We start from the raw sequence: 25,109 nt of genomic DNA on the forward strand, positions 1-25,109 counted from the left end.
GCCCCACCAGCCCCGCGGGCACCCGGCCCCGCATTCTCGTTTCCATGACAATTGGTGGCTAAGACGCCCCCCCACCGCCCAGGCCAGGCCAGGCACTTGTTGCTTTAAAACCCGCCTCTGCCTCCTGTGCTTGGAAAGGGAATTAGACTTCGCGCCTCCCTATGTCCCGGCGCCGAACCCCAAGGCTGAGACGTTGGCACCCGGAGACCCTTCTCGGGGTTCCCGGGGCCTTGGCTCGGCTGCGTGCTGCGCCCTCGGCCATGGCTGGCACCGTTCGCTTTCAGGCGGTAGCCACCCCGAGTGAACATTAACGGGCACCACGCCCCGCCCGGTGGCCTTGGGGGGCCCGTTGCAGAAGCGAAGGCGTCCGCCCGGCCACGGCTGCTCTCCTCCTGCAAGGGGATGGCGCCCCCCGTCCGAGGAGGCCCCGGGCTCTCCCTTCCCCTGTTTCCCGTAGAGCCGCGTGTTTTACCTTCCCCACGGCCGATGGGGTCGATGCCACCGATGCCACCGTTTCTGGTCTCGTCCTGAGAAACCCGGCCCTCGTGCCCCGCATCGCCATCGCCGGGCGCGCATCTCACCGGGCACCGTGTGTGTGTGCGTAATGCTCCCGCCTGGCACACGCGGGCTTCCCACGGGCGGGCGGGCGTGCGTCTCAGGGAAGAAAGCGCGCTATTGATTTTCCTGTAGCTGCTTGTAACCATTAGAGTTGCTACATCAATGGACAAGGCAAGCACAATGTTTCACGGAGGCAGGAAATCGGAGGCTCTTGACGCCGGGCGGTAAATTACGGCGCCATCGGAGGCACGGAGGGGGTGGGGGTTCCCCTCAGAGCCGGTCCTGGCTTCGGCGATGCATCCTAACAGAAGGGCGCACGGGTGGCGGGAAAACGTGTCACCCTCTGAAGGGGGTGGGGGTGCCATCAGCAGTTCCCTCCCCCTCCTTTCTTTTCCTTTTTTTTAAAAAATATATTTTTTATTGATTTCAGAGAGGAAGGGAGAGGGAGAGGGAGAGAGATAGAAACCTCCATGATGAGAGAGAATCATGGACCGGCTGCCTCCTGCACGCCCCCCTCCTGGGGATGGAGCCCGCAACCCGGGCCTGTGCCCTTGACCCGGCAGGAATCGAACCCGGGACCCTTCAGTCCTGAGCCCAACCAGCGAGGGCGCCTCGTTGATGTTTCCATCTCTCTCTCCCTCTCCCTTGCTCTCTGGGATCAATAGAAATATACTTTTTAAAAAAAAAACCACAAAAAGAACGTTCCCTTCGCATTGTTTATTACGGCCGGTGAACCGTGGGCCCGTTAAATAATCAAAGGCGATGGGGTCGGCGGACTCGGTGACCCGGCCGCTGGGTGCGTGGAGATGTTTTGCATCCCGGCGGCCTGGCTTCGGGGAGATAAGAACCTGCGTTCGCAGCTACTTCTTGGGAAGAGGAAGTGCCTTGAAGTTATAATTAGAAGCGATACTGTTACAGTATCCAGGCCCCGGCCCCGTGGATGGATGTGGGTCGGGCTGGACGCGGGCCAGCGCGTGTGGTGAGGCCATTTGTCCCGTAGCCCCTGGGAGGGCCGGTGAGCACAACAATACCCTTTTGTAAAAAAAAAAAAAAAAAAAAAAGTTTCTTTTTTTTTTTCTGGAAAGAAACTGCTAATCGCTTGAACTCTATCCTGACTTTGAGTATCAGGGATACACTGACGATTTTAGGATGAAACTTGGTATGTCGGTGTCCGGAAAAGTACTTAAAAACGCACAGGAATTCGTCGTTTAAGCTCCATTTCCTACCGTCGTGCTCAACTCAGTCCAGCCCCTGTAGTTTGTAGCCATTTGGGGAGGGGAGAATCTGCTAATGTTATTATTATATACATGGTCCCCCCACCTCCCCCTGCAAAAAAGAAGCAGATACCGAGAGACAGGGAGAGAGAGAGAGAGAGAGAGAGAGAGAGAGAGAAGCATCCATGATGAGAGAGCATCATGGATCGGCTGCCTCCCGCACGCCCCACACTGGGGATGGAGCCCGCAACCCGGGCCTGTGCCCTGACCGGGAATCGAACCCCGACCTCCTGGTTCATCGGCCGAGGCTCCACCACTGAGCCACACCGGCCGGGTGGGTCACAGTGGTTTTAAAGACGTGTAATGTGATGCTAACGGAAAAGAAATCTGGGTCTTACCAGGAAGTCTCCCATAAATGGCAGTCAGGCGAAGAGAAGAAGTGTGTTCTCTTAGGACCAACAAGCAGAGAGAAAGGCCTAATTCAGAGGGGCTGTGCCTGGGACATGGCGCGGGTGGCACGCACGCAGGGCACCGTCCTTCCCCCCCAGACGAGGCCCACTCGGCCGATCGATGGGAGGTCAGCTTGTCACTCAGGTCACCCCGACCTGCACGGAGCTCGCTGTGCCCCGGGGAAGCCGGCGAGCCCAGGTGTGTGAGACCCTGTGTGGCTGCGGGCGACAGGCCTCCGGCCACCACGGGGACAGTTTCAGGTTCCGTTCGAGAGGACGGCCGAGCAGCAGCTGGGACTCATTTTGCGAATAACGCAGCAACGCAGGGAACCTGCATCCGGCTGCTTTCCTCTGGGGGGACCCCAAACGCTTCGGCTCGGACCCCGACTCTGCAGCCCCCTCGCTGTTTGTCTCATCCAGACACGACAGGGGGTTGGACTTGGGGACAGGGCGGGTCCCTGTCTCAGGGACAAGCCTGGGATTCGCCGTGTTTTCAGGGCTGAGGCCAGAGTGTCTGGAAAAACCCAGGGAGCTCAGGGGTTGGGGGGACTGGGGACAGGGCCCCCCACGGAGGCTCCCAGAGGTGACCCCACGCCCAGCTCCCCAACTCCTGCCCCCCACTTTTTTTCCCCCAGTGCGGTATTTAGCGAAATGACAACATGAAGAGCAACACCCGAAAAACAACAATTACCGCTATTTCTCAGGCGGGAGCGACCCCGAAACGGCCCGAAAAGCCGCGATCCCGGCTCTGAGCCTCCTGCCGGCGGCGAACCAACGGCCGTGCCTGCTCCCGCGGCCGTAAATCACGTATTGATTAAGTCCAGGCTCAGAACCCCGCGTGAGTGATCGCTGGGCCTCGCTAAACTGCTTCGCTCACCGAAAGCAGCAGCAGGAAAAAACCCCGCACAACACCCATTACCGCGCGTTTAATTAAGACGAGCACCAGCTTTATGTGCCATTATCCGCGGCTGCGCTCTCCGCGCTGTAAATATCGAGCGGCCTCGTGGCCCGCATGCTAATCAGCGCTCCCACCGCAGGGCCGGGGCCTCGCCTCGCCTCGGAGGGGAGGTACCTGCCGGCCGGCGCCCTGTGAAGGCGTGAGGGGCCCGCTGACAAGCGGCCGGCGAGGGGCTTCCCTGAATTAGAATGTCACGCGTGCGGAGGCGACGACAGAGGGGGGTGCGAATTGTAAGAAGAACGGGGTGGGGGGTGGGGGGTGGGGGGGGCCTCCGTTACTTATGTGACTTCATGGGGAGCTGGGAACCAACACGCCTGGGGAAAGGGGCGGGCGGACATCTGCCCCAAACGACTTCACGGGCCAGTGGTGTGTGTGCGTGTGCAAGTGGTGTGCATGCATGTGTGTGTGATCTGGTGTGCGTGCATGTGATCTAGTGTGTGCGTGTGATGTGTGCACGTGTGTGTGATGTATGCGTGCGTGTGTGCGCATGTGATTGTGTGTGTGTGCATGCGTGTGCGCGCGCGAGCATGTGTGAGCCCACAACCCAGGCACGTGCCCTTGACCGGAATCAAACCCGGGACCCTTCAGTCTGCAGGCCGACACTCTATCCACTGAGCCACACCGGCCAGGGCCATCTCTACTTCTTCCAACGTCAGGCCCTGAGTCAACGCGTCCTTCTTGCCACGGGAGCGAGAGAGCTCTACCACCCAGATGCCAGAAGGCCCCTCACCCACCCACCCCCGCATGTTGCGTTTCATCACCATGAGACGTGCGAGTCCCCAGGTGACCCTGGGAGGTGCCAGCAAGCGGGCCTACGCTCACCGGGCCCGGGCTCGGCCCAGCCTGGGAGCGCGGCCTCCCTGGAGTCCCGTTGTCACCCTGCATTTTCGGCGGCGTTCCTTCCCGCGATATTGATCCCCTTTTTCCGCACGAGGGAAAAAACAACAACACACAGGCGTTCCCTCCCCCGGAAGCGCCGGCTCCATGTGAACGACTCCTGGCTCCATTGCTTCAGACGCCCGCTTGATGAGCACCAGTTGTGGGGGGACGTCGGGAGGCATTTGCAAACCCAGGGCCCGGCACATCTGGCTCGCGCTCCGCGCTGTGTTATTTCATTTCTTAGGATGCGAGTGCGCGGCCGGCCTGCATAGAGCGGGAGACTAAAGGCAAAACATATGTTGGTCGATCCGATTCCTGCACTTTTTTTTCCCCTCCTTCTCATCGGAGGGACGTGGCCTCGCTCGGCCGCCGCCTGCCAATACGTAATAAGTGGACTCGGCGAGAAGTTTATTTAAGTTTGTTTTATGAGGCCAACCCAATGCAGAAACCAAGGGCAGGACAGGCAGAAAAACCCACTGCTTTGAAGTCAATAAAAATCCATCTCCTTAATCCCCTTTTTATTGCAAACCATGCGGACTGCTCTCGGCGGGCTCTCGGGGAACCTTGGTTTCGCTAATCTGTCTTGTTAGTTATCTTTCTTCTGCAAAGCTCCCTGGATGCAGCCCCTTCCCCCCGGACAGCCAGCATCTTCTCCCCTGGGTACCGGCACCTCCTGGGGAACCCCCAGGGAGACTTAATACACACCTTGCCGGGCAGGTGTGGCTCAGCAGGTGGGCATCCACCCAGGGACCAGGAGGTCAGGGTTCGATTTCCGCTCAGGGCACGATTTCCACCCAGTGGGGGGCGTGCAGGAGGCAGCCGATCCATGATTCTCTCGCATCGTGGATGTTTCTCTCTCCCTCTCCCTCTCCCTTCCTCTCTGACATCAATAGAATTATATATTTTAAAAAAGAAACAGGCTTTTCATTCTTATGATTCATGTTTCGCAAGAATAAACACAGCCCAGGTAGCGAGCGGAAAGAAAAGACTCGCAGAAACGATCCACGGCAGAGAGACGGCTAAACCCTGACACCCTCCGTCCGGCCTAAATGATCTCCACTGAACGTCATGCGATGCTACCGCGTCATCATGGACACGAAGGAAGAAAACTCAGGATTTCAGACTCACACCTCCTCTTCCGCACCCAGCCTGTCCCAGAACCATGCGGACACACAGACACGTTCACGTGGGGGGAAGGGCGTGGCCTCGGTGAACGGAAACCATGCGTGGACGGGAGGACCCACCGAGCCGGGCACCGCGCGCAGGGGAGGCGAGTCCTTACCTAAACTGAAGAGCACCAGGAACTTCAGACACACGAACTCCCGCTGGTCGAACTGCAGGGAGCGCAGCTTGGCCACGAGGTCCTGGGCGTGGCTCATGAGGCTGCCCAGCGTGGCCCCGGCCTGCGCCGCGATGATGGAGTAATCCACCTGCAACACAGAAGCCCGGGGTGGCGGTCAGGCCCGTCCACGTGCCCGCCGCCCGAGACCGTCACGCCTGGGGGGGCCGGGGAGGAACCAGGCGGCCGGCCCAGGGCAGCGGCCGCAGACGCCTGACGGGACGACGGAACGGACCGTGATGGTTCTGATACATCAAAATGCGTCGATGGCTTTGTAGGGAACGGGTTTTGACGGAATGTTAGATAGTTACTGTACACTTTCTAGATAAGGCGTCCCCCCCAAAATGTAGACCCACTTTAACAGCTGATAACGCACTTAATTTTGAAAATGAACAGTATGTCAATCAACACTGATTTTATAATCGTTCAAAGTGTGTGTGTGTGTGTGTGTGTGTGTGTGTATACATATATACACCTTTTTTCTATTGTGAAATTGCATTGTCACCTAAGATGAAGATTTTTTTTTTAAAAAAACATGTTTTTAATTGATTTCAGAGAGAGAGAAACATCAATGATGAGAGAGAATCACTGGTCGGCTGCCTCCCCCCACACTGGGGACGCACACCCCCACACTGGGGATGGAGCCCACAAGCCAGGCATGTGCCCTTGACTAGAATCGAACCCGGGACCCTTCTGTCCACAGGCTGACGCTCTAACCACTGAGCCAAACCAGCCAGGGCTCTGATCTTCTTTATAAGAATAATAATTTCTCGATTGAGGAAACAAAACAGAAGAAGGCCGATTTCCTTTTCCATTAAAAAAAAAAAAATGGTGCGGCGATGCCCCAATCCTGGATTTTTCACGGGGACGTGGGAAGTTCCATGAGAATAATGAGATGTCGGTGGCTGAGGGGGACCCGTTGCACCCCGATGGGGAGGCCCGGTGGGGTCCTGGCGCCCCGTCCTGTTTGACGGGCGGCCCTGGGCACACGGGTTCCCGCAGGCGCGTTAATATTGCAGCAGCAGCAGCCCTGCCTGGGAGGCCGCGCGCTCCGCCCGTCGCCAGGCCGCGTGTATGAAATTTTTATATTTATCGACATTTCATTACCATAATTGACTGCGCTTGCTTCTGCGGGAGACGGACACGGGGCTGCCTCCTGGGCAGGGGAGCGGGTCCCCGGAGTGGAATTTGCAATTGAAAACAAGGCAGGATGGATTTTTTTTTATTGTGTAAATATGATGAGTTGGATTTTCCGCTTCCGCCGGAGAACGCCGGGTGTCCGGGCACCTCCTTCGAGAGCGAGAAAAAGGGACGCGTCCGTGGGACCAGGACCCCCCAAAGGTGTCAGTCAGGTGGCGGGGAGTGGGGGGCGTGTCCCGCAGGACGGCCGTGGCGGCGGGGAGCTGGCCGCTGTCCCCCACGTCTGCCCATCAGGGGTCCTAAGAGCGGCCTTGGTTTCTGCCTCTGATGAACCAGGACACGGGCAGCCGGCGCCGGAAGCGGACACACACCGCGGGGCCCGAAGCGACTGCCTGCCCAGCACACTGTCGGCCACGTGGCTCAGTGGTGAGCGTCGACCTAGGAACCAGGAGGTCACGGTTCGATTCCCGGTCGGGGCACAGGCCCGGGTTGCGGGCTCCATCCCCAGTGGGGGGCGTGCAGGAGGCAGCCGATCCATGATTCTCTCTCATCCTTGATGTTTCTATCTCTCTCCCTCTCCTCTCTTTAAGGATCAACGGAAAAAAGAATATTTCTAAGATAGGGCTCCTTCCATTCTGATCTGTCGTTCTGACAGGTGTGCAGTGAGTTCCAACACTAGACGGTCACCCTGGCCAGTGTGGCTCAGTGGATAGAGCGTCAGCCTGTGGACTGAAGGGTTCTGGGTTCGATTCCCGGTCAAGGGCACAGGCCCGGGTTGTGGGCTCCATCCCCAGTGGGGGCCGTGCAGGAGGCAGCCAATCCGTGATTCTCTCTCATCATGGATGTTTCTGCCTCTCTCTCCCTCTCCCTTCCTCGTTGAAATCAATAATAAAAATATATATATATATTTTTAAAAGTGGGGGAAAGAAAGAGCTAGAAGCATCGGGCTGGGGGCCAGGTGTGGGGAAGCCACCCGCCCCCCACTCAGGGGGTCCCCTCCTTCCGCCTGTGATGCTGAAACGCCGGGCAGCCCGGCCCGATCCCCAGGCCCAGAGCGGCCACCACCTGCCCCTCGATGCTTCTCCCGGGCCCTGAGCATCCACGAGACAAGACGCGCAGAGCGGCCGCTGCTCTTTAGCTGGTAATTACGTCTGCCCAGGGCAGCACTTAAGGGAAAATGAAATGTGAAGGAAGGACCGTTACCAAGGGGCCGGCCGCGGAGCGCCCGGAGGAAGCCGGGCACACACCGTTTCATTTCTGAGCCTCCGAAGGAAATGAAATCACATTAGTTTGTGGGCCGAGTCTTGTTCTTCTAATGCAGCTCCCGGCGGCCGGGCAGGGAAGGGGGGAGGGAGGGAGGGAGGAGGAAGGGCGGGAGGGGGGGCGGGAGGCCAAGCCAGGGACTGGGCTCTGGAAATGGGTCCGTTCGCTGCAAAGACAGGGGTCCCGGGGTGGACACGCTAAACGAAAAATGTGAGCGCCCGGGAAGTCAGACCCACGGAGACGCGATTCCCTCAGGGAAGGGAGGCCGGGGACGCAGGGACGGGGAGCTGCTCGAAATGCGTCCGATTCGCACAAACTCTGAAAGGGGGCCGGCCTCTGGTTTGATGGGGGGGGGATGCTGTTTATTTAAGGACACGGGCAGCGGGCTGGGAGGCGGCCTTTCACGGCAGGTCTGAGCTGCTGTGATTTCACATGAACATTTACGCCTGCAGAAGAAAATATTTCTAAGACAGGGTCCCTTCCATTCTGATCGGTGTGTCGTTCTGACAGGTGTGTCATTCTGATCGGTGTGTCGTTCTGACAGGTGTGTCGTTCTGACAGGTGTGTCGTTCTGACAGGTGTGCAGTGAATTCCAACACTAGGAGGTCACCCTGGCCGGTGTGGCTCAGTGGGTGGAGCGTAGGCCTGAGGACTACAAGGTTCCGGGTTCAATTCCGGTCAAGGGCACCCACCTGGGTTGCAAGGCCGATCCCAGGCCCTGGTTGAGGCAACCAATCGATGTGTCTCTCTCCCATCGATGTTTCTCTCTCTGTGTGTCTCCCCCTCCCTTCCACGCTCTCTGAAAATCAATGGAAAAATATCCTCGGGTGAGGATTAGCACAACAAACCAACACACACACAAACAAAACGCCATTTACGGCCGGACGCTGAGGGTCCTGGGTGCTGGCAGGGCCTGGCTGAGGCAGAGCTGTCCACCGACGGGGGTGATGCCCAAGTAGGAACCGTGCCATCCACTCACCAGAACACGCAGTCCCCGGCCTTTATTTCTTTTTATTTTTTAAAATATATATATTTTTTATTGATTTCAGAGAGGAAGGGGGAGAGAGGTAGAAACATCCATGATGAGAGAGAATCATGGACCGGCTGCCTCCTGCACACCCCGCACTGGGGACGGAGCCTGCAACCGGGGCCTGTGCCCCGACCGGGAATCGGACCCTGACCTCCTGGTTCCTAGGTCGACGTTCAGCCCCTGAGCCCTGCCCGCCGGACCGATGGCAAATTCTGACTCAGTGGTTGCTTGGACCCCTCTGAGCCCAGCAGGCCGGCCTCGGCCGGTGCCTGTGATCCCTGCCCGCAAGGACGGACAGGTCCCCGGTACCATCAGCCGGGGACACGGTGCGGCTGTGAGATTTCCTCCATCTACCGCCGCCGTCGCCCTTTCCGAGCAGGAGAGGGCTCCCCACCCCGCGACGGCCCTGCCGTGGGGAACGTGCCTCCTGCAAAGACGCCGCTGGGCGCCCGCTTACCTGCTGCCCGGTGACCAGGGCGATGCAGCCGTCCTTGCCGTGGACCACCTGCCGGAAGAGGTGGTCCAGGATGAGCAGCTCGCTCCAGCAGTTCTGTAGCAGCTTCATCTGGTCGTCCACCTGCGGAGACAGGAGGCCGCCCCGTGAGTCGCTGCGCGCGGGTTCCTGCGTCGTCATCACAAAAAAGAATTTTTTTTTTTTTTTAAAAAGTGATAGATGCCAGAGCGGGAGCAAGGCCCTCGCCGGTTTGGCTCAGTGAGTGGGTAGGGCCGCGGACCGCGGAGTGAAGGGCCCCCCGGGTTCGATTCGGGTCGAGGGCATGTACCTCGGTTGCAGGATCGACCCCTGGGCCTGGTTGGGGCTCAAGTGCGAGGCAGCTAATCGATGTGTCTCTTTCTCCCCCTCTCCCTTCCACTCTCTCTCTAAAAAAAAAAAATCAATGGAAAAATATCCTTGGGTGAAGGTTAAAGAAACAACAAGCCCTGGCCAGTTTGGCTCAGTGGGTAGAGCGTCGGCCTGTGGACTGAAGGGTCCCGGGTTCGATTCCGGTCAAGGGCACATGCCTGGGTTGTGGGCTCGGTCCAATGCGCAGGAGGCAGCTGATCAATGATTCCCTCTCATAATTGATGTTTCTATCTCTCTCTTCCTCTCCCTTCTTCTCTGAAATAAATAAAAATATATTTTTAAAAATCAGACAGCCCTAGCTGGTTTGGCTCAGTGGATAGAGCATCGGCCTATGGACTAAAGGGTCCCGGGTTCGATTCCTGGTCAGGGCACATGCCTGGGTTGCGGGCTCGATCCCCAGTTGGGGGCGTGCAGGAGGCAGTCAATCCATGATTCCCTCTCATCATGGATGTTTCTCTCTCTCTCTTCCTCCCCCTTCCTCTCTGAAATCAATTAAAAATCATATTTTAAAAAACCAGACAGAGTTCTAAAAGAAACAAACAAACAACCACCACCACAAAAACAGGAAGGGAGAGAGAAACATCCAGGATGAGAGAGAATCACGGACTGGCTGCCTCCTGCACGCCCCGCACTGGGGAGGGAGCCTGGTACCCGGGCCTGTGCCCTGACCGGGAATCGAACCATGACCTCCTGGTTCGGCTGGTTCTGTGTCATTTTTGCACAGAAGGCCACTCACTACAGGCAGGCAGTCTAGGTCCACAGCGGCCAGAGCGGGACGTGCTCCCCTGAAAGGCGTTCTTTTCATCTGGACAAATGCTCCTTCGTCCACAGAGAAGTCCTCGGGCTCGGGATTTACGATCAATGAGCTGCTAGGTCAGGAGGGGGCCCTCCATTAGCCCGTCTCCCCAGCGCTAATCGAGCTCTGAGAGTGGGCCTGTGGGGCCGGCGGGCGCCTGGGCCTGTCCTCCGTGGGCCCCGTCGGAATGACCCCAAATAGCCCGCGGGTCTTACGCATCTCGACCGACGCCAACTCATCGAACCCAGGCACCGCCGAGCTGCCCGGCCGGAGGGTTTAGAGCAGCAGTTCTCAACCTTCCGGCCCTTTTGATACAGCTCCTCACGCTGTGACCCAGCCACACAATTATTTCCGTGGCAACTGCATCACTGTCATGTGGCTACTGTGATGAATCGTCATGGAAACATCTGATAGGCAGGATGGTCTGAGGCGACCCCCGTGAGAGGGTCGTTCGACCGCCAAAGGGGCCGCGACCCACAGGTTGAGAACCGCTGGTTTATAGGAAAGACAGTTCCCATGATGGTCCAGTGACTTTCGGCGATGGGGGCGCCGCCATGGTTTGCCGTCGGTTTAAGAATATGTTTCTGTTGGTTTTTGTTTTAGAGAGAGAAAGAGAGGACGGGAGCCACTGAGCCACACGGGCTGGGGCTGAAGATGGTTTTTCTTTGGGTAGAGGGGCCGGAGGAGAAAACCCAACTGGACTTTGGAGTGAATTTCCCGGGTGTTGGTGCCGTCCACCCGTGTTTAGGGGGGGCCACTTGGGAAGGGGGGGCCCATGGTGTGGAACTGCTCCGTCTCCCCGACCCTCTCCCCAGAACTAGCCCTCCCACTCCCTGCAGCCCCGTGTTATCAGCGGCAATAAAAGCGAGGGCTGATCTCAGCTGCCTCGTCGTCCCCGGGAAACTATTTATCCCGATGGCGTGGACGGCGGATGCGCCAGCAAAGGAACACAGCCTGGCATTGTGTGTGGGCCCAGCCCCGCCACCCGAGGGTTAATCATTAGAAACGGTGCCTTCTCGTCAGGACGGGGTTGGGGGTGGGGGTGGGAGGGGGGAGACGATTGTGTGGGTCTGTCTTGAGCCCACAGTCGCTCCCTCGCTGTTCCTTTCCGCCATCCAGCTGCTGATCTGGGGTTCGCTCCTGCCGGGGGCATTGAAAGTGGCCATGGAGCCCGGCCGGTGTGGCTCAGGGGTTGAGCATCGACCTAGGAACCAGGAGGTCAGGGTTCGATTCCCGGTCAAGGGCACAGGCCCGGGTTGGGGGCTCGATCCTCAGTGTGGGGGCCGTGCAGGAGGCGGCTGATCCATGATTCTCATCATCCATGTTCCTCTCTCCTCCTCCCTCTCCCTTCCTCTCTCTGAAATCAAAACAAATACATATTTTTTAAAAAATCAGTGGCTTTGAGTTTGGTGGTGGTGGAATATTTCCAGGGTGGGGCCAACGTCGGTTGACGGCAGTTCGCCTGGGAAATAACTAATAAATAACTAATAAATAACTAATAAATAACACGGCAGGAATCCCAGGTACAACTGTAAGCCTACGTCTGCCCCCCCCCCCCCGCCCCTCCTCTATTAGCTAAACCATGGCCGCTCACGTCTTTACACTTTAAATGATGAGAAATGTGGCGGAAGCATCAAATGGGGATTGCTGTGAGGCGTATTTGAATTACAAATGAGAGTGTGCGTCACTTCAGAGGAGGCAGCTTTGGCATGAACCCCTCAGGACGAAATTCACGGCTTTACGTTTCCGAAATGCAGTAAGTCGGCTGCCGCCAAGTCCCTTCTCACTCTGCCCAGCCCTCCCTCTCGGTAAACCTACAGGTAACCCCGTGAAAGGTGCTTATGTGGCGACGAAAATACCATTTCATGTTGTCGATGGCCGATACCAAGGGACCACTAGAAACCTGAGTTCTAAAAAACAAACAAACAAACAAAAATAACCTGGTAGAAAAATGGTGACTTTTCCCCCTTTAAATGAAAAACAAACAAACAAACAAAAAAACAATGTTATTTAAAAAACAAAGCGAAACAGAATCCCACAATCCCAAACCTTCTAGACTGCAAAGCTCAGAGGCACGTGTACGGCCTGAGTTTCGTTTCTTGGGTCAGAGCGGGTCTCCTAATTTCAGGAAAAAAACACACAAAAAAACCAGAGTGCGTTTCAGGCAGCTTGCATACCTTTTAGCACCCGATTAACGAACAGACAAGCTTTGTGGGCGCACAGCCCGTGTTCTGGGGGCTTCCGTCCGAAGGCTGACGGCGAACTGCGGGAGCTGCGCCCACACGAATCGCTCACGCGGTCGCCACGGGCGCCGCCTGGACGCGCCGGTGCGGGAACTCTCTCCCTCACGCGACGCGCTGCCGGGTCTGAGACGCTCTGATGTGACATCAGATGCTCTCAGCAGAGTATTAAAACTCCTTCCGCAGCACGGACTGACTTTTCTGTGTATACGAGACACAGCAAGGGCCTGTGTGGGTTTTTTGTTTTTTTTTTTTTTTCAGTTGAATTCCTATTTTTGCAGGTCATGGCTATTTTTTATTTTTATTATTACTTTTTAAATATATATATATTGATTTCAGAGAGGAAGAGACAGAAACACTAATGGTGAGAGAGAATCATGGACCAGCTGCCTCCTGCACGCCCCCCACTGGGGATCGAGCCCACAACCCGGGCCTGTGCCCTTGATTGGAGTCGCACCCGGGACCCTTCACTCCGCAGGCCGACGCTCTATCCACTGAGCCACACCGGTCAGGGCGTCACTTGCTGTTTTTTTTTTGTTTTTTTTTTTTTATGGGAAACACATCACTAACTGATACAAAGTATCCTGGTGGGAAGCATCTCGTCACAACAACAGAAAACAATCCCTGTTTTGTTCTCAGGGGGGCCTTGCCTGCACGGTAAACCCGGCCCTCGCGTCTCGAACGCACACACGTCCGTCCTTTACAAAGTGCGTCTCCCGCACACGCGCCTGCTCTCAGCCTCGGTCCCCCATAGCCAGAGCTTTTCCAAGACCAAGGATGACAGACGTCCTCCCACAGACGGGCTTTGGGGAGGGGGGGAGCTGGGAGAGCCGTCGCCTGTCACCCGGGTGCCGTCCCTTCCCCCAGGGGGGCCCTCTCCGCTCTCTCTGGCATTTAGGCCGAAAGAAAGCTCTGGGACAGAGTCCGTCCACCGAGAAACCAGAAATCAATGCCACCCGCCACCTGCCGGGAACCGGGGGCCACTCCCTCGGCCCCCCCGTCCCCCCCACCCCCCGTGACCTCCGGCTCGTCAAGATTTAATTAAGGGCATAATTAAGTCAGCGGCACGGAACGCTAATGAGCGTGTTTCTGTAATGCGGGTAATTACACGCTCACATACATGAGCCCTGAGCAGGCACGGTCGGGCGGGGGCCTGGGGGCCGGAGACACAGGGCCGAGCCAGGCTCAGGCCGTGAGTTTACGGGGCCTCATGCTGCCAGCATTTGTTATTCTAATTCTGCAACAATAAGCGGACCCCGTAGGATGGAGGCCCTGTTGCTCCCGGGGCTTTGAAGCGTCCCTGCCTCCGGACGGCCTTCTGTCCGGCTGCCGAGGAGCCAGCCCAGCCCAGCCTTGGGCTGCAGGGGCCCCGCCCCGCGGAGGTGGCCCTCGGAGCCGGCCGGGGCCTGGACAGATGTGCAGGCGGCTCCTCCGCGCTCACAATGAGCCTCTCTGCCGCCAGCAGAGCCTTTGATGGGGGCCCGGCTGTGTGAGGCGGGGACACAGCCCGCACCCCGGGGGAGGGTCAGCCCGCACCCCCGGGGGAGGGTCCGGATGACGGATGCGAAGTTGGTACCGTTTCCAATAGGAAAGCGAGGCATCTGGGCTCCAGGCAGCAGAGGACGCCAACAACCACAGGGATTCATTCCGCGATCGGGACCCAGCTGTGCGGGGTGGGGCCCGCCCTGTGCTGTGTGTGTGTGTGTGTGTGGGGGGGGGGGGGGATTGTGTGAGTTCTGGTCCCCCCCACGGGGAGCTGGGTGGGTGGGCAGCCTTTGTATCCATCTGTCGCTGCGGTCCCTCAGCGCTCCGAACGATGAGCGAGTCTGAGGCGTTAAGAAAGGTGTGAGCCGGGCCTGGACAGTGTTGCTCAGTGGTGAGCATTGACCTAGGAACCAGGAGGTCACGGGTCGATACCCGGGCAGGGCACCTGCCCAGGTTGCAGGCTCGATCCCCAGCGGGGGGCGTGCAGGAGGCAGCCGGTCCGTGATCCTCTCTCGTCACGGATGTTTCTCTCTCCCTCCCCCTTCAAGACCAATATATTTTTTTAAAGTTTAAGACAAACAAAAATTCAGTGCCTGTTGGCGGCCACGCAGGTTGAGGCTGGACTTCTCAGGGACACCCACGCGTCTGCCCAGCCTGGGGCGTGGGTCCGTGGGGAGCATCCGCCGTGGACCGAGCCGCTCGGAGTCACAATGCCCGCAGAGGGGATTCTGACATTTCACGTGGCGGCCGAGTGGCCGCCAGACCCCAGGGCATGGGGACGCGGAGGAAACGGAGAGAAAGGTCACCTTTTCTCAGATGGAGTCCAGAGCGACCGTTTTCTTCCTTCCAGTTTTACCATAAACTTGACAAACCAGCCCTGCCTCTCGGGCACGGCTGGTGCCCGCTCTCGGGAATGAGCGGGTCACGGTTTCGTGGCCGCAGGCCCCCACCGAGTTCCTGGTTAATGTCAGGCACCGATGGCCGGGCCGTCCTAGAGGTGCCAGGGTTTGAGCGGGTTCTACCAGCTCCGCGGGCCTTGCAGGCAGGGGCCCGGGGACCCTGCAGCCTCGATGACACGCGGTGAGGCAGAGGCCGCACGGGGTTAATTCCAGGGGCCGGAGCCATTAATCCAGCGACCGGTCGGATTCACGTGTAACGCCGGAGCCATCGGGCGGAGCCTGTGGGAGCATCTCCCGGGGATGCCGGCAAATCCCTCTTCGGTTTCTCTGCAAACGCGTCTTTTCCCAACAGCCTCTCCTCTCCCCTCCCGGTGCCCACCCCACCCCAAAGCCATTCGTTAAACACTCAGGGGGGACGAGCCAAGCAGGAAGCCAACACTATCTGGCCACGCCTGCCTTCCACGTCAGCAACGTGTGCGCGTTTTGTTGTTGAAACTACATTTTTGTTGATTTCAGGGAGGAAGGGAGAGGGAGAGAGAGAGAAAAACATCAACCATGAGAGAGAATCATGGACCGGCCGCCGCCTGCACGCCCCGCACTGGGGATCGAGCCCACAACCTGGACAAGTACCCTTGACCCAGAATCGAACCCTGACCTCCTGGTTCGTAGGTCGACGCTCAACCCCTGAGCCACGCCGGCCAGGCCACGTAAGCAACATTTGAAACCCAAGGCCACTGCCACCCTGAGCCCCCCCCCCCCCACTCCCTTCATGCCCTTCTTTGGGGCGAGGCTGTCCTTCTCTCATGCCTCTCACCCCCCTTGGCTCCGGGTTCAAGAGGAACGGCTGAAATAGCAGCGGCCGCCCCAGCCGGTGTGGCTCATTGGCTAGCGCGCCGGCCTGCGGACCAGACGGTCCCGGGTTCGATTCCGGTCCAGGGCACGTCCCTCGGTTGTAGGCTCCTCCCCGGCCCGGGCCCTGGACGAGGCCCGTGCAGGAGGCAACACAACCCATCGCTGTGCTTCCCGCACATCGAAGCTTCTCTCTGTCTCTCCCTCTCTCTGAAAGATCTCTGGAAAAATACCCTCGAGGGAGGATTAAAAAGATAATAATAATACAACAGCCGCCGCCAAGCCCGCCTCCACGCCCCTCCCCGAAGGCAGCCGGGCAGCCCGTCCATTCCTCGCGGCCGGTCAGCCAGCCAGGCAGCCAGCCGGCTGGCCGGCGGGAAAAGACCGGAGCTCAGCACAATTTTTATGTCCAGGAGCCGGGCCCGCGGCCCCGCCGCCCGCCCGCAGCCATTGTGGACGGAGGGCCATCGATCAGCGGGCGGACGCGGGAGCTGGGGAGCGCCGCTCCTCAAATGAAATAATATATCTTTGAAAGCCAATGCCCGTTTCGGGCCCGCGGCCCATACATCACGCCCGCGCGGCTGGCGGAATGGCTCCAGGGCCATTAACCTTCCACCTGTTCCCCTCGTCCTTCAGGATGGGGCCCTGCCCTTGGTTCCCGGCCCCGTCCCCCTGTTCATCTCCCGCCGCGTGGAAATGTAAAGCAGGCGGCCCCGGACATAACTCAGAGGCAATGGACCAGGGGCGGCTGACAAATGCCTGCCCCTGGCACGGTGACTTATGCCGGCAGTTTGTCACCCGGCAGCCAGGTGACCTCGGTGACACGGCGGAGAAGAGCAGCGCCGGGGATCAAAGGCGGATTTGGGGGGCTCCGGGCGGCCGGCCTCCCGGGATGGACAGGGACTAGGACAGGGCCAGGCCGGGGCCTCCTCGTTGAAACCCCCGCTGACCGGCTCCGAGGGCCGCCCTGCCGTGGCTCCGGGGCCGTGGGGCCGAGTTTCTGCCTCCTCGGGCTGCGGATGCCGGGACCGGCGACCCCCCGTCGGCGCTAACGGGGGACGGAGGCACGGGCAGGATCGGAAGGACGCGAGAGGGAGCCCAGGATGGGCCGGCCCGAGGACCGACACTGACAGGGAGGAAGGGAAAGAGGAAGTGGTACTCCAGTGTGTTTATCCACGTGCCGGGGGCGGGGGGCGGGGGACGCGGGTGGTTAGGGTTTCCGGGGACTTGGCACCCTTCAGGGAGACGCACGGCCGGGGTGAGCTATGTGTTATGCGCCAAAGGAAAAAAAAAAAAGTGACGGTCCCGCAGGGGATCGAATTGAGATCGTGCGCGTGGGGTGCACAGCCCAGAGCGTCCTTTCCGAGGAGGCGAGGACTCAGGAGCAGGCGGGCTCACCTGTGCGTGGCTTCAACACACACACACACACACACACACACACACACACACACACACACCCCGCCAAACACACGGGTGGGTGCTGGCAGACACGACCAGCCCGCGTGTCCGGGCGTGTGACCGGACACGAGTGAGGAAGGCACGTCCGGAACAGCGGCCCCGGGCCCCTTGGCTCTCGGATGAGGGGCGTTTAATTTTGGGGTCCTTCCCAAATTAGACACAACCGCCTCCGCCAGCCGTGGTTCACGGAGGGACAGGTGCAAGCGCACCTTAGCCGACTCACTTCCTGTTCCCAAGCGGGGGGTGCGGGGGTGAGCGGAAGACCCCATCTCTGGCTGGGACGTCGGCATCCCTGTCCCCCTGTTGTGCACACACAGTGTCTCCTTCCAGTGCACACCGGCCTTCGTCCGCCCAGTAAAGTCTACTTTCTAACACGTGGAGATGTTAGGAAACTTAAAAAAAATATCGTGAGTCCGGCCGGCGTGGCTCAGGGGTTGAGCATCGACCTAGCAACCAGGAGGTCACGGTTCGATTCCCGGTCAGGGCACAGGCCCGGGTTGTGGGCTCCATCCCCAGTGTGGGGCGTGCAGGAGGCAGCCGGTCCATGATTCTCTCTCATCACGGATGTTTCTATCTCTCTCTCTCCTTTCCTCTCTGAAATGAATAAAAATATATTTAAAAAAAAACCCCCAAACGCCTATGTGTTTAAAAGAACGCGTGTTCGAACGATGGTGTCAGGCATCTGTGGTTATGAATCCGCATTCAAACACGGGACTATCACGGGTTTTTATAAAATGGGCACGAGGCTGAGGGCCAGGACGCCTGGAACCCCGTGTCAGGTGATCTTCCTGGAAAAGGCGGTCTAGGCCAGGGGTCCTCAAACGTTTTAAACAGGGGGCGAGTTCACTGTCCCTCAGACCGTTGGAGGGCCGGACTATAGTTTAAAAAAAAAACTATGAACAAATTCCTATGCACACTGCACATACCTTATTTTAAAGTAAAAAAACAAAACGGGAACAAATACAATATTTGTATTTGCATGTGGCCGGCGGGCCGGAGTTTGAGGACCCCTGGTCTATACGCGGGCGTCCCAGGGACAGGGCGGGTGGGAGGTTTGGGCAGCTCCGCTGTCCCCGGCTCGTAGCGTGCGCCTCTCCAGCTTCCCCAGAGACGAGCGTGTCATGGGCCCAGGAGCCCGGGGCCTCGCACGGGAAGTGTCAGTGAGCGGTCACCCCTTTGCTGGAGTCGCGGAAATGTCAAAGCCGGTCGCCCCGTGCCTCCCGCGACCAACACATCGCCCCCTCACACGACCCACAAAATAAAATGAAAAAGATAACTGAGCCCTTAACAAAACCACCAAGCGGGCCACCTCACCCTTCGCCTTGGCTCCTCCGCTACCACGAAGACATTCCGTGTTTCCGGCCGACCACGGGAAGACTCCCTCCTTGAAGAAGCAGATGCTGGGCCCCCCGCCCCCCCCCCCCCCCCAAATGGCAAAGACAGCTCTCCTCTGAGCACGCTCCCCTAACGTCCTCTGATGGAAAACAAATAAAAGGTGGGCAGCCTGCAGCCAAAAAAAAAAAACAAAGCAAAAAGAAGCAAAGCAGCAGCATTCCTGGGCATGAATCATCGCCCGCATTCCTCTCCATCCGCAAACAATTTCGTTGGGGGAAGTTGCCACACGGTATCGACAGTGACAACAAATGGCTTTGTCCGGGGACATCTGTTTCCGACTCCCACACTGATAGCGGCGGGCGCTTCGGGGAGCGGCCGGCGCTCACGGGGCCGCAGCGGGGAGCGGGCGGCGGGCCGGGAAGTCACCGGCCGGGTTTATGATGGGAACCGGGGGAACCTGGCCGCCCTGCCGGGAAGCCGGTCCCGGGTCTTTGGAGATGTCGGGACCGGGGTTGTGTGGGCACATTCAGCCTCATGGAAGGCGACTGCGGAAGAAAAGGCAGCGGCAAAAAATAAAAATAAAATAAAATAGAAAAAATAAAGGTGTTTCGTCTCTTCTGCCCTGGGGAGGAGACGGCGCTGGCCCGCCCTCCGCTCAGAACAGCTTTGTTTTCCAGCTGGGACGGCCTGGCGTTATCGGTTCCCATGGGCAGGACCGCGACATTCGACCCCAGCAGAGCTTTTACATCCACGCGTGTCAATTTCTTTCTAAATTCAAACTCCCAGCCTCCCCTCTTCCGCAGCCCCGGCCGCTCACAGACCCCCAGACCCCGGCCCCGGGGTCCCCCCTTGGCCTGGAGAGATGCTGGCAGGAAAGCCGGGGGCAGGGGACAGGCGGGGAGGGGGGCTGCCCCAGGACAGGGCCCCGCTGGGCCTCTCGCCTCGGCCCTTGACCCTGGGCTGTCAATCAGGAGCAGGTCAAGGTCACGGGGCAGCCTGCTGCCCCCGTGGGCACCTTTCCCGTGTGGGCGACGGTGGAAGCGAGAGGTACTCAGGATGCACAGCCTACGCCGAGGCCCCCGCCCTCCCCCCCATCACCCGCCCACGCTACGCGGATCTGCGTGTTGCTGGCGCCAAGAGGCGTCTTCTCTGATTTTGTGGCTAAAAATGCCATCACGTATATGAATGGAAATGCCGGGTATGGGGGGGGGTGGGTGATGCAGTCACCATTGACTTGCCTGTATATTTTTTTTTGTTTTAAGGGAGACGACATGCAGGGCGGGAAAGCAAGTCAGGCATTGGATTACAGGGTTGTTAAGATTAGGTGCTTTCTTGTTTTTAAAAAAATATTTTTATTGATTTCTAAGAGGAAGGGAGAAGGAGAGAGAGATAGAAACATCAACGATGAGAGAGAATCATGGGTCGGCCGCCTCCTGCACGCCCCCCACTGGGGATCGAGCCCGCAACCCGGGCATATGCCCTGACGAGGAATCAAACCTGGGACCCTTCAGTCCCCAGGCCGATGTCCTTTCCACTGAGCCACACCGGCCAGGGCTGTTTTGTTTTGTTTTGTTAACCCACACCCTCCCCAACAAGGCACGTACTCCAACCAGGGCCCGGGATCGAGCCTGCAACTGAGGTCCATGCCCTCCCTTGCCCGAAATCGAACCCGGGGCCCTTGGGTCCATGGGCTGATGCTCTATCCACTGAGCCAGACCGGCTAGGGCTGTATTTTTTTTTTTTTTTTAATGTTTCTAAAGGGCCCGGGGACCCGGCGTCTAACGTATTGTTCGTCTTGTCTGACACTGCGCGCAGGAGGCACTCGGAAACGCCGTGAATAAATCACGAAATGAAATAATCACAGAGCTGTCGGCCCAAACAGGGGAGAGAATAAAATTCTAGCGGGGAGAGATCAGTCCAGCGCGGACGGGGCCCGGAGCGTGACCTCTCTCACCAGAATTCACAGGTGGTGGGCGAAGAGAAGTCCTGGATGTTTTTAAAAAGGTGATCTTTCCACTAAACGTCACAGCTTCCCAACCTCCTATCCTGAAAAGTCACCCCCCCCAAGACATGACTGTTTTTTAAAATAACGACTACCTTTCCTACTCATGGGAAAATAGACCCGGATTTGGGGGAGCTATTTTTTCCCCCCTCCACTTGATTCTGCTCCACGCTGGTTAAAAACACAACCACGCAAAAGCACCTGAGATTACGTTCCTCTGGCTTTATGCCTACGGGTTGACAACCCCTCCTCACACGATCGCACTCCTAATTGTTATTAAGAAGAAAAGAAAAGAAAAAAAATGAGAACAGGGACCGTCGGCAATCAGAGGCCGTGTGACGGTCACGCAGCCGGAACCTTTTGCTGTAAAAGTGAGAGCGAACAGAAGTGTGTCCCGTGTCCCGTAGGACGACAGCGCAGACAGGGTCCCCCACGGAGGCGCACCCCTGTTGCGTGGTTACAAAACCAGCGAGTACTAACACGCAGTTCCTTTTCGAGGTTAAGTGACCCATCAGCTGTTCAAGTGTGTCTACCGCAGCGGTTCTCAACCTGTGGGTCGCGGCCCCTTTGGCGGTCGGTCGCACGACCCTTTCACGGGGGTCGCCTAAGACCATCCTGCCTGTCAGATATTTCCATGACGATTCATCGCAGTAACCACATGACAGTGATGAAGTCGCCATGGAAATAATTTTGTGGTTGGGGGTCACCACATGAGGAGCTGTACTGAAAGGGCCAGAAGGTTGAGAACCACTGGTCTACAGATTTGGGGGGGCCCCTTCTGTTGCCCATCTGCTGTGCCGTCGACTCACTTTGGCTCCTCGTGCGATGAGCGAGTACTGGCATCGCCGCCCCCTGTTTAATCCGAGGCCTCTTTCAAGACTGAGTTGACTCCAGCCCTGGCTGGTGTGGCTCAGTGCATAGAGCGTCGGCCCTGGGACGGAAGGGTCTCTAGTTTGATTCCCGGTCGGGCTACATGATGGGGTTGCGGGCTCGATCCCCAGTGTGGGACGTGCAGGAGGCCGCCGATCCATCATTCTCTCTCATCACTGATGTTTCTCTCTCTCTCCCTATCCCTTCCTCTCTGAGATCAATAACAAAATATATTAAGAAAAGAAAAAAAGGACGGAGTTGATTCCAATGGCATAGATCTCCCTGGCCCCGTACCCCCGCCTTGGACCGAGGAGCTCTGCCCTGGGTTCTTATGTGGGTGTCGTCTCTACGATACATTCTTCGTACATTGTAACGATGCGTGCTGCCCCCCAATAGGAATTTTTATTTACTTCGTGTCCCTTCCGCTTAGCAGTGGGCGGGGTCGGGGGTGGGGGGGAAGATGGGGGCTCCCCGTTCCTGGCACACCGCATCCCTCCGTCAGCAAAGCGGGTGCAGGCATCTATCCGAGGCTCTGCCCCGTGTCGTGAGCTCCCTGGCAGCCCAGGGGAAAAGGGTGGCGGTCCGGGGGCTGTGCACTCGGCACCACACCCCCTTCTGCCTCCAGCTGCCTTCGCTGATCCTTTGCCAGTGCAACCTGCTCACAACCAAATAAGCTCACAGAAGCGCCAGCAATCAGGGCCGCCTTCCGGGAGGAAGTGCAGATAAAATCCCTCCTCACACCTCCCGCCCCCGCCCCCCGCTCCCCGCCCGGGGGAAGCAGGGGCTGCCCGTGTGACAAACATGCCAGGAAAGGCATTTCCTCGGCAAAGACCCAGCACATGGCTACGTCCTGGCCAAGGCCCATTAACCCCCGGAGCCCTGAGCTTGCGGGAAACTGTTTCCTACTCAGCCAGCGGCGTGCGCGGCTCCGGGGGGCGCTTCCCCTTCTATTTCTGGATCCTTCTTTTGTTCCCTGAGCTAAGAATAGCCCCGGGCCTGGGGGGGGGCGTTATTTATAGACGACCCCCCCCCCCATGACTCTGCCAACACGTTAGTCATATAGAGTTCCTGTGTGTTTTTTTTGTCGCCTTACCTTTTTGGTAGCGAGAAAGCGTTCCCCTCAGAATTTATTTAGTAACAAATTGCCCGTAAATAGCATTTCTTTTAATATATGAAGAAAAGCCTATATTTAGACCCCATAACATATCTGATTCCCTTTTCCCATGAACTAAGAACAGATTTCAATGGGCGGGGGGCGGGTAGGGGCGGAGGGGGGTATATAACTGGGTGTGTGTTTTTGTTCTGTTTTGTATTTTTTTTTCTCTAAATATTATGTGAGACACTATCTGACCTTTAGCCGTTCTGCTGAAAAAGAGCCTCATTTCTGGGGCAGATCATGGTATTCTCCAGCCGCTCAGATTTATTTTGTCTTTTGATCCGGAAGCAAAATCGCCAGTAGAGCCAACTCAGGAGAAACTCCCAGTTAAAAAGACACCGGATTGCTACAGGATATGGTCAGAAAACGTAACATTTAAACACGACTCCTCGCCCTGGCTGGTGTGGCTCCGCGGATAGCGCGCCGGCCTGCGGACTGCAGGGTCCCGGGTTCGATTCCCGGTCAGGGCACAGGCCCGGGTGGCGGGCTCCATCCCCGGTTGGGGACGTGCAGGAGGCAGCCGATCTGTGATTCTCTCTCATCATGGATGTTTCTCTCTTTCTTTCCCTCTCCCTTCCTCTCTGACATCAATAAAAAAAAAAATACATATGTATATTAGGGTGTCGCAAAATTCACGCAAGAATTGCAAATCTTGAGTGAATTTTGGGACACCCTATATATTTAAAAAGTATCCATGTTTTAGCCCTTCGGGGCGATGTGCTATATAGTAGCTCTGGCTGGGCCTGGGGACCGAGGTGCTAGTGACACAGGTGTCCCGGCCCCCGGGGCCCCACCGGCCCCAGCCCTGCTCCTCCTCAGGGCCACCACTTCCGCTGGAACGGAGATCATTAGGTTCCTTTCATCTGAACGTCTATGGAGATAAATCGCCATGAATGAGCGCATTCCATCTCAAAGCCCTCTTGTCGCAGACGGGCGTTTGCCTCTTCTGCTGGAAGCCTATCAAACCGGGAGCCGGGAGCCGGGGAAGTGGGAGCCACGATGGAGACATTACTCTCCGGCCGGGCCCAGGCCCTCGTTGGGGACGCCTCCCCGGCTCCTGGCCGCCCGCCCACTCCGAGCCCACGGGATGATGCGTTTTGCGTCCTCGCCATGCGTTTCTCCCCACGGTTTTGTTTGTTTTCATACCGTCCACGCTGAACACAGGCTCCTCGCCTCAGAACCGACCGGAACACATTTCACCTGTGCGGCCGACTGCCCTCAGCTGTGGGCTGCCTGCTGAGATATTGGGGTACCCCCCCCCCGCTTCCCGCTGGGCCGTGGGGTACGGCTCTGGGCCGTGGAAAAGCCGCAACTGGGAGAGCGGGGAAGCCCTGGTTTCTGGGGCTGTTTCCTCTCCGAGGAGCTCCAGTTTGTGTAAAATGGGCAAAAGGAAAACGCACATCTTTGCACCCCCACTTGCCCGGCGCTGCCTGCAGGGACCAGGGACTCGGGGTGACAAGGGGACGGGCAAGGAGGGCTTTTGACGAGATAAGAGCCAAGAGCCGCAGTCCCCTCAATGTCTGGGTCGGTTTTGTTTGGTTGCAGCGCCTGGAGGCAGGTGGGAGCGTGGGAGGCGAGGCCCCCCGGGGAGGGGGAGGTTTACGCATCATCGCAGATAAAACACTCATTATTAGCAGAATCATCGATTCGGGTCCGCGTGACATGTGCGCGCTCAGCTATGAGTTTGTAGATAAATCCCCGGATTTGTCTTCTAATCCGAACGCCGCCCACGGCCCTGCGTCGATCGCGGGGAGAGAAACGCCGGAGAAAGCACAGCCCGGACTCCCTGAGTCCCCCTCGGGGGCCGAGGGGGAACCGTTCTTAAAGGGGCAACAGGATGGCTGAGGGGTTGGGGATGGAGGGGAGAGGACGTGTTTAAAATAGGCAGCAATTTTTTAAAGTGTGTTTGTTTTGAGAGAGAGGAAGGGAGAGGGAGGGAGAGAGAGAGAGAGAGAGAGAGAGATCAATGATGAGAGAGAATCATGGACTGGCTGCCTCCTGCACGCCCCCTCCTGGGGATGGAGCCCGCAACCCAGACATGTGTCCTGACCGGGAATCGAACCCGGGACCCTTCGGTCCGCAGGCCGACGCTCTATCCACTGAGCCACACCGGCCGGGCTGGCTGTGTTGTCTTGAATAAAACCAGGCGTCAGGATGAGTCCGTGGTTCTCTCAGGGGCATCTCAGGACGAGCGCTGGCACCTGGGCCCGTCTGTCCGGGGGGCTCTGTGGGGACTCGCCGGCCGGACTAAGGGGATTCGGGGTCCCCTTCCCAGCACAAGGCTCTCGGGGGCTCACGCCAAACCCAGTCTTGCCTGTGCCATCTCT

The 25,109-nt window shown here is 58.1% G+C and overlaps 1 protein-coding gene across 1 annotated transcript in view; it reads right to left on the bottom strand.

Annotated features, from left to right (window-relative positions):
• The window catches only part of NR5A2 (nuclear receptor subfamily 5 group A member 2), a 62,655-nt gene that overhangs the window by 11,425 nt on the left and 26,121 nt on the right, over positions 1-25,109 (bottom strand). Inside the window, exons 6-7 of the mRNA XM_081114620.1 lie at positions 9,288-9,407; positions 5,341-5,488 (exon numbers count right to left, since the gene is read on the bottom strand). Of these exons, the coding sequence (XP_080970746.1) occupies positions 5,341-5,488; positions 9,288-9,407 (268 nt within the window). The remainder of the gene's footprint in view (positions 1-5,340; positions 5,489-9,287; positions 9,408-25,109) is intronic.

The sequence above is a fragment of the Myotis nattereri genome (assembly GCF_964212035.1).
Source record: "Myotis nattereri genome assembly, chromosome: 20".
Lineage (NCBI taxonomy): Eukaryota > Metazoa > Chordata > Mammalia > Chiroptera > Vespertilionidae > Myotis > Myotis nattereri.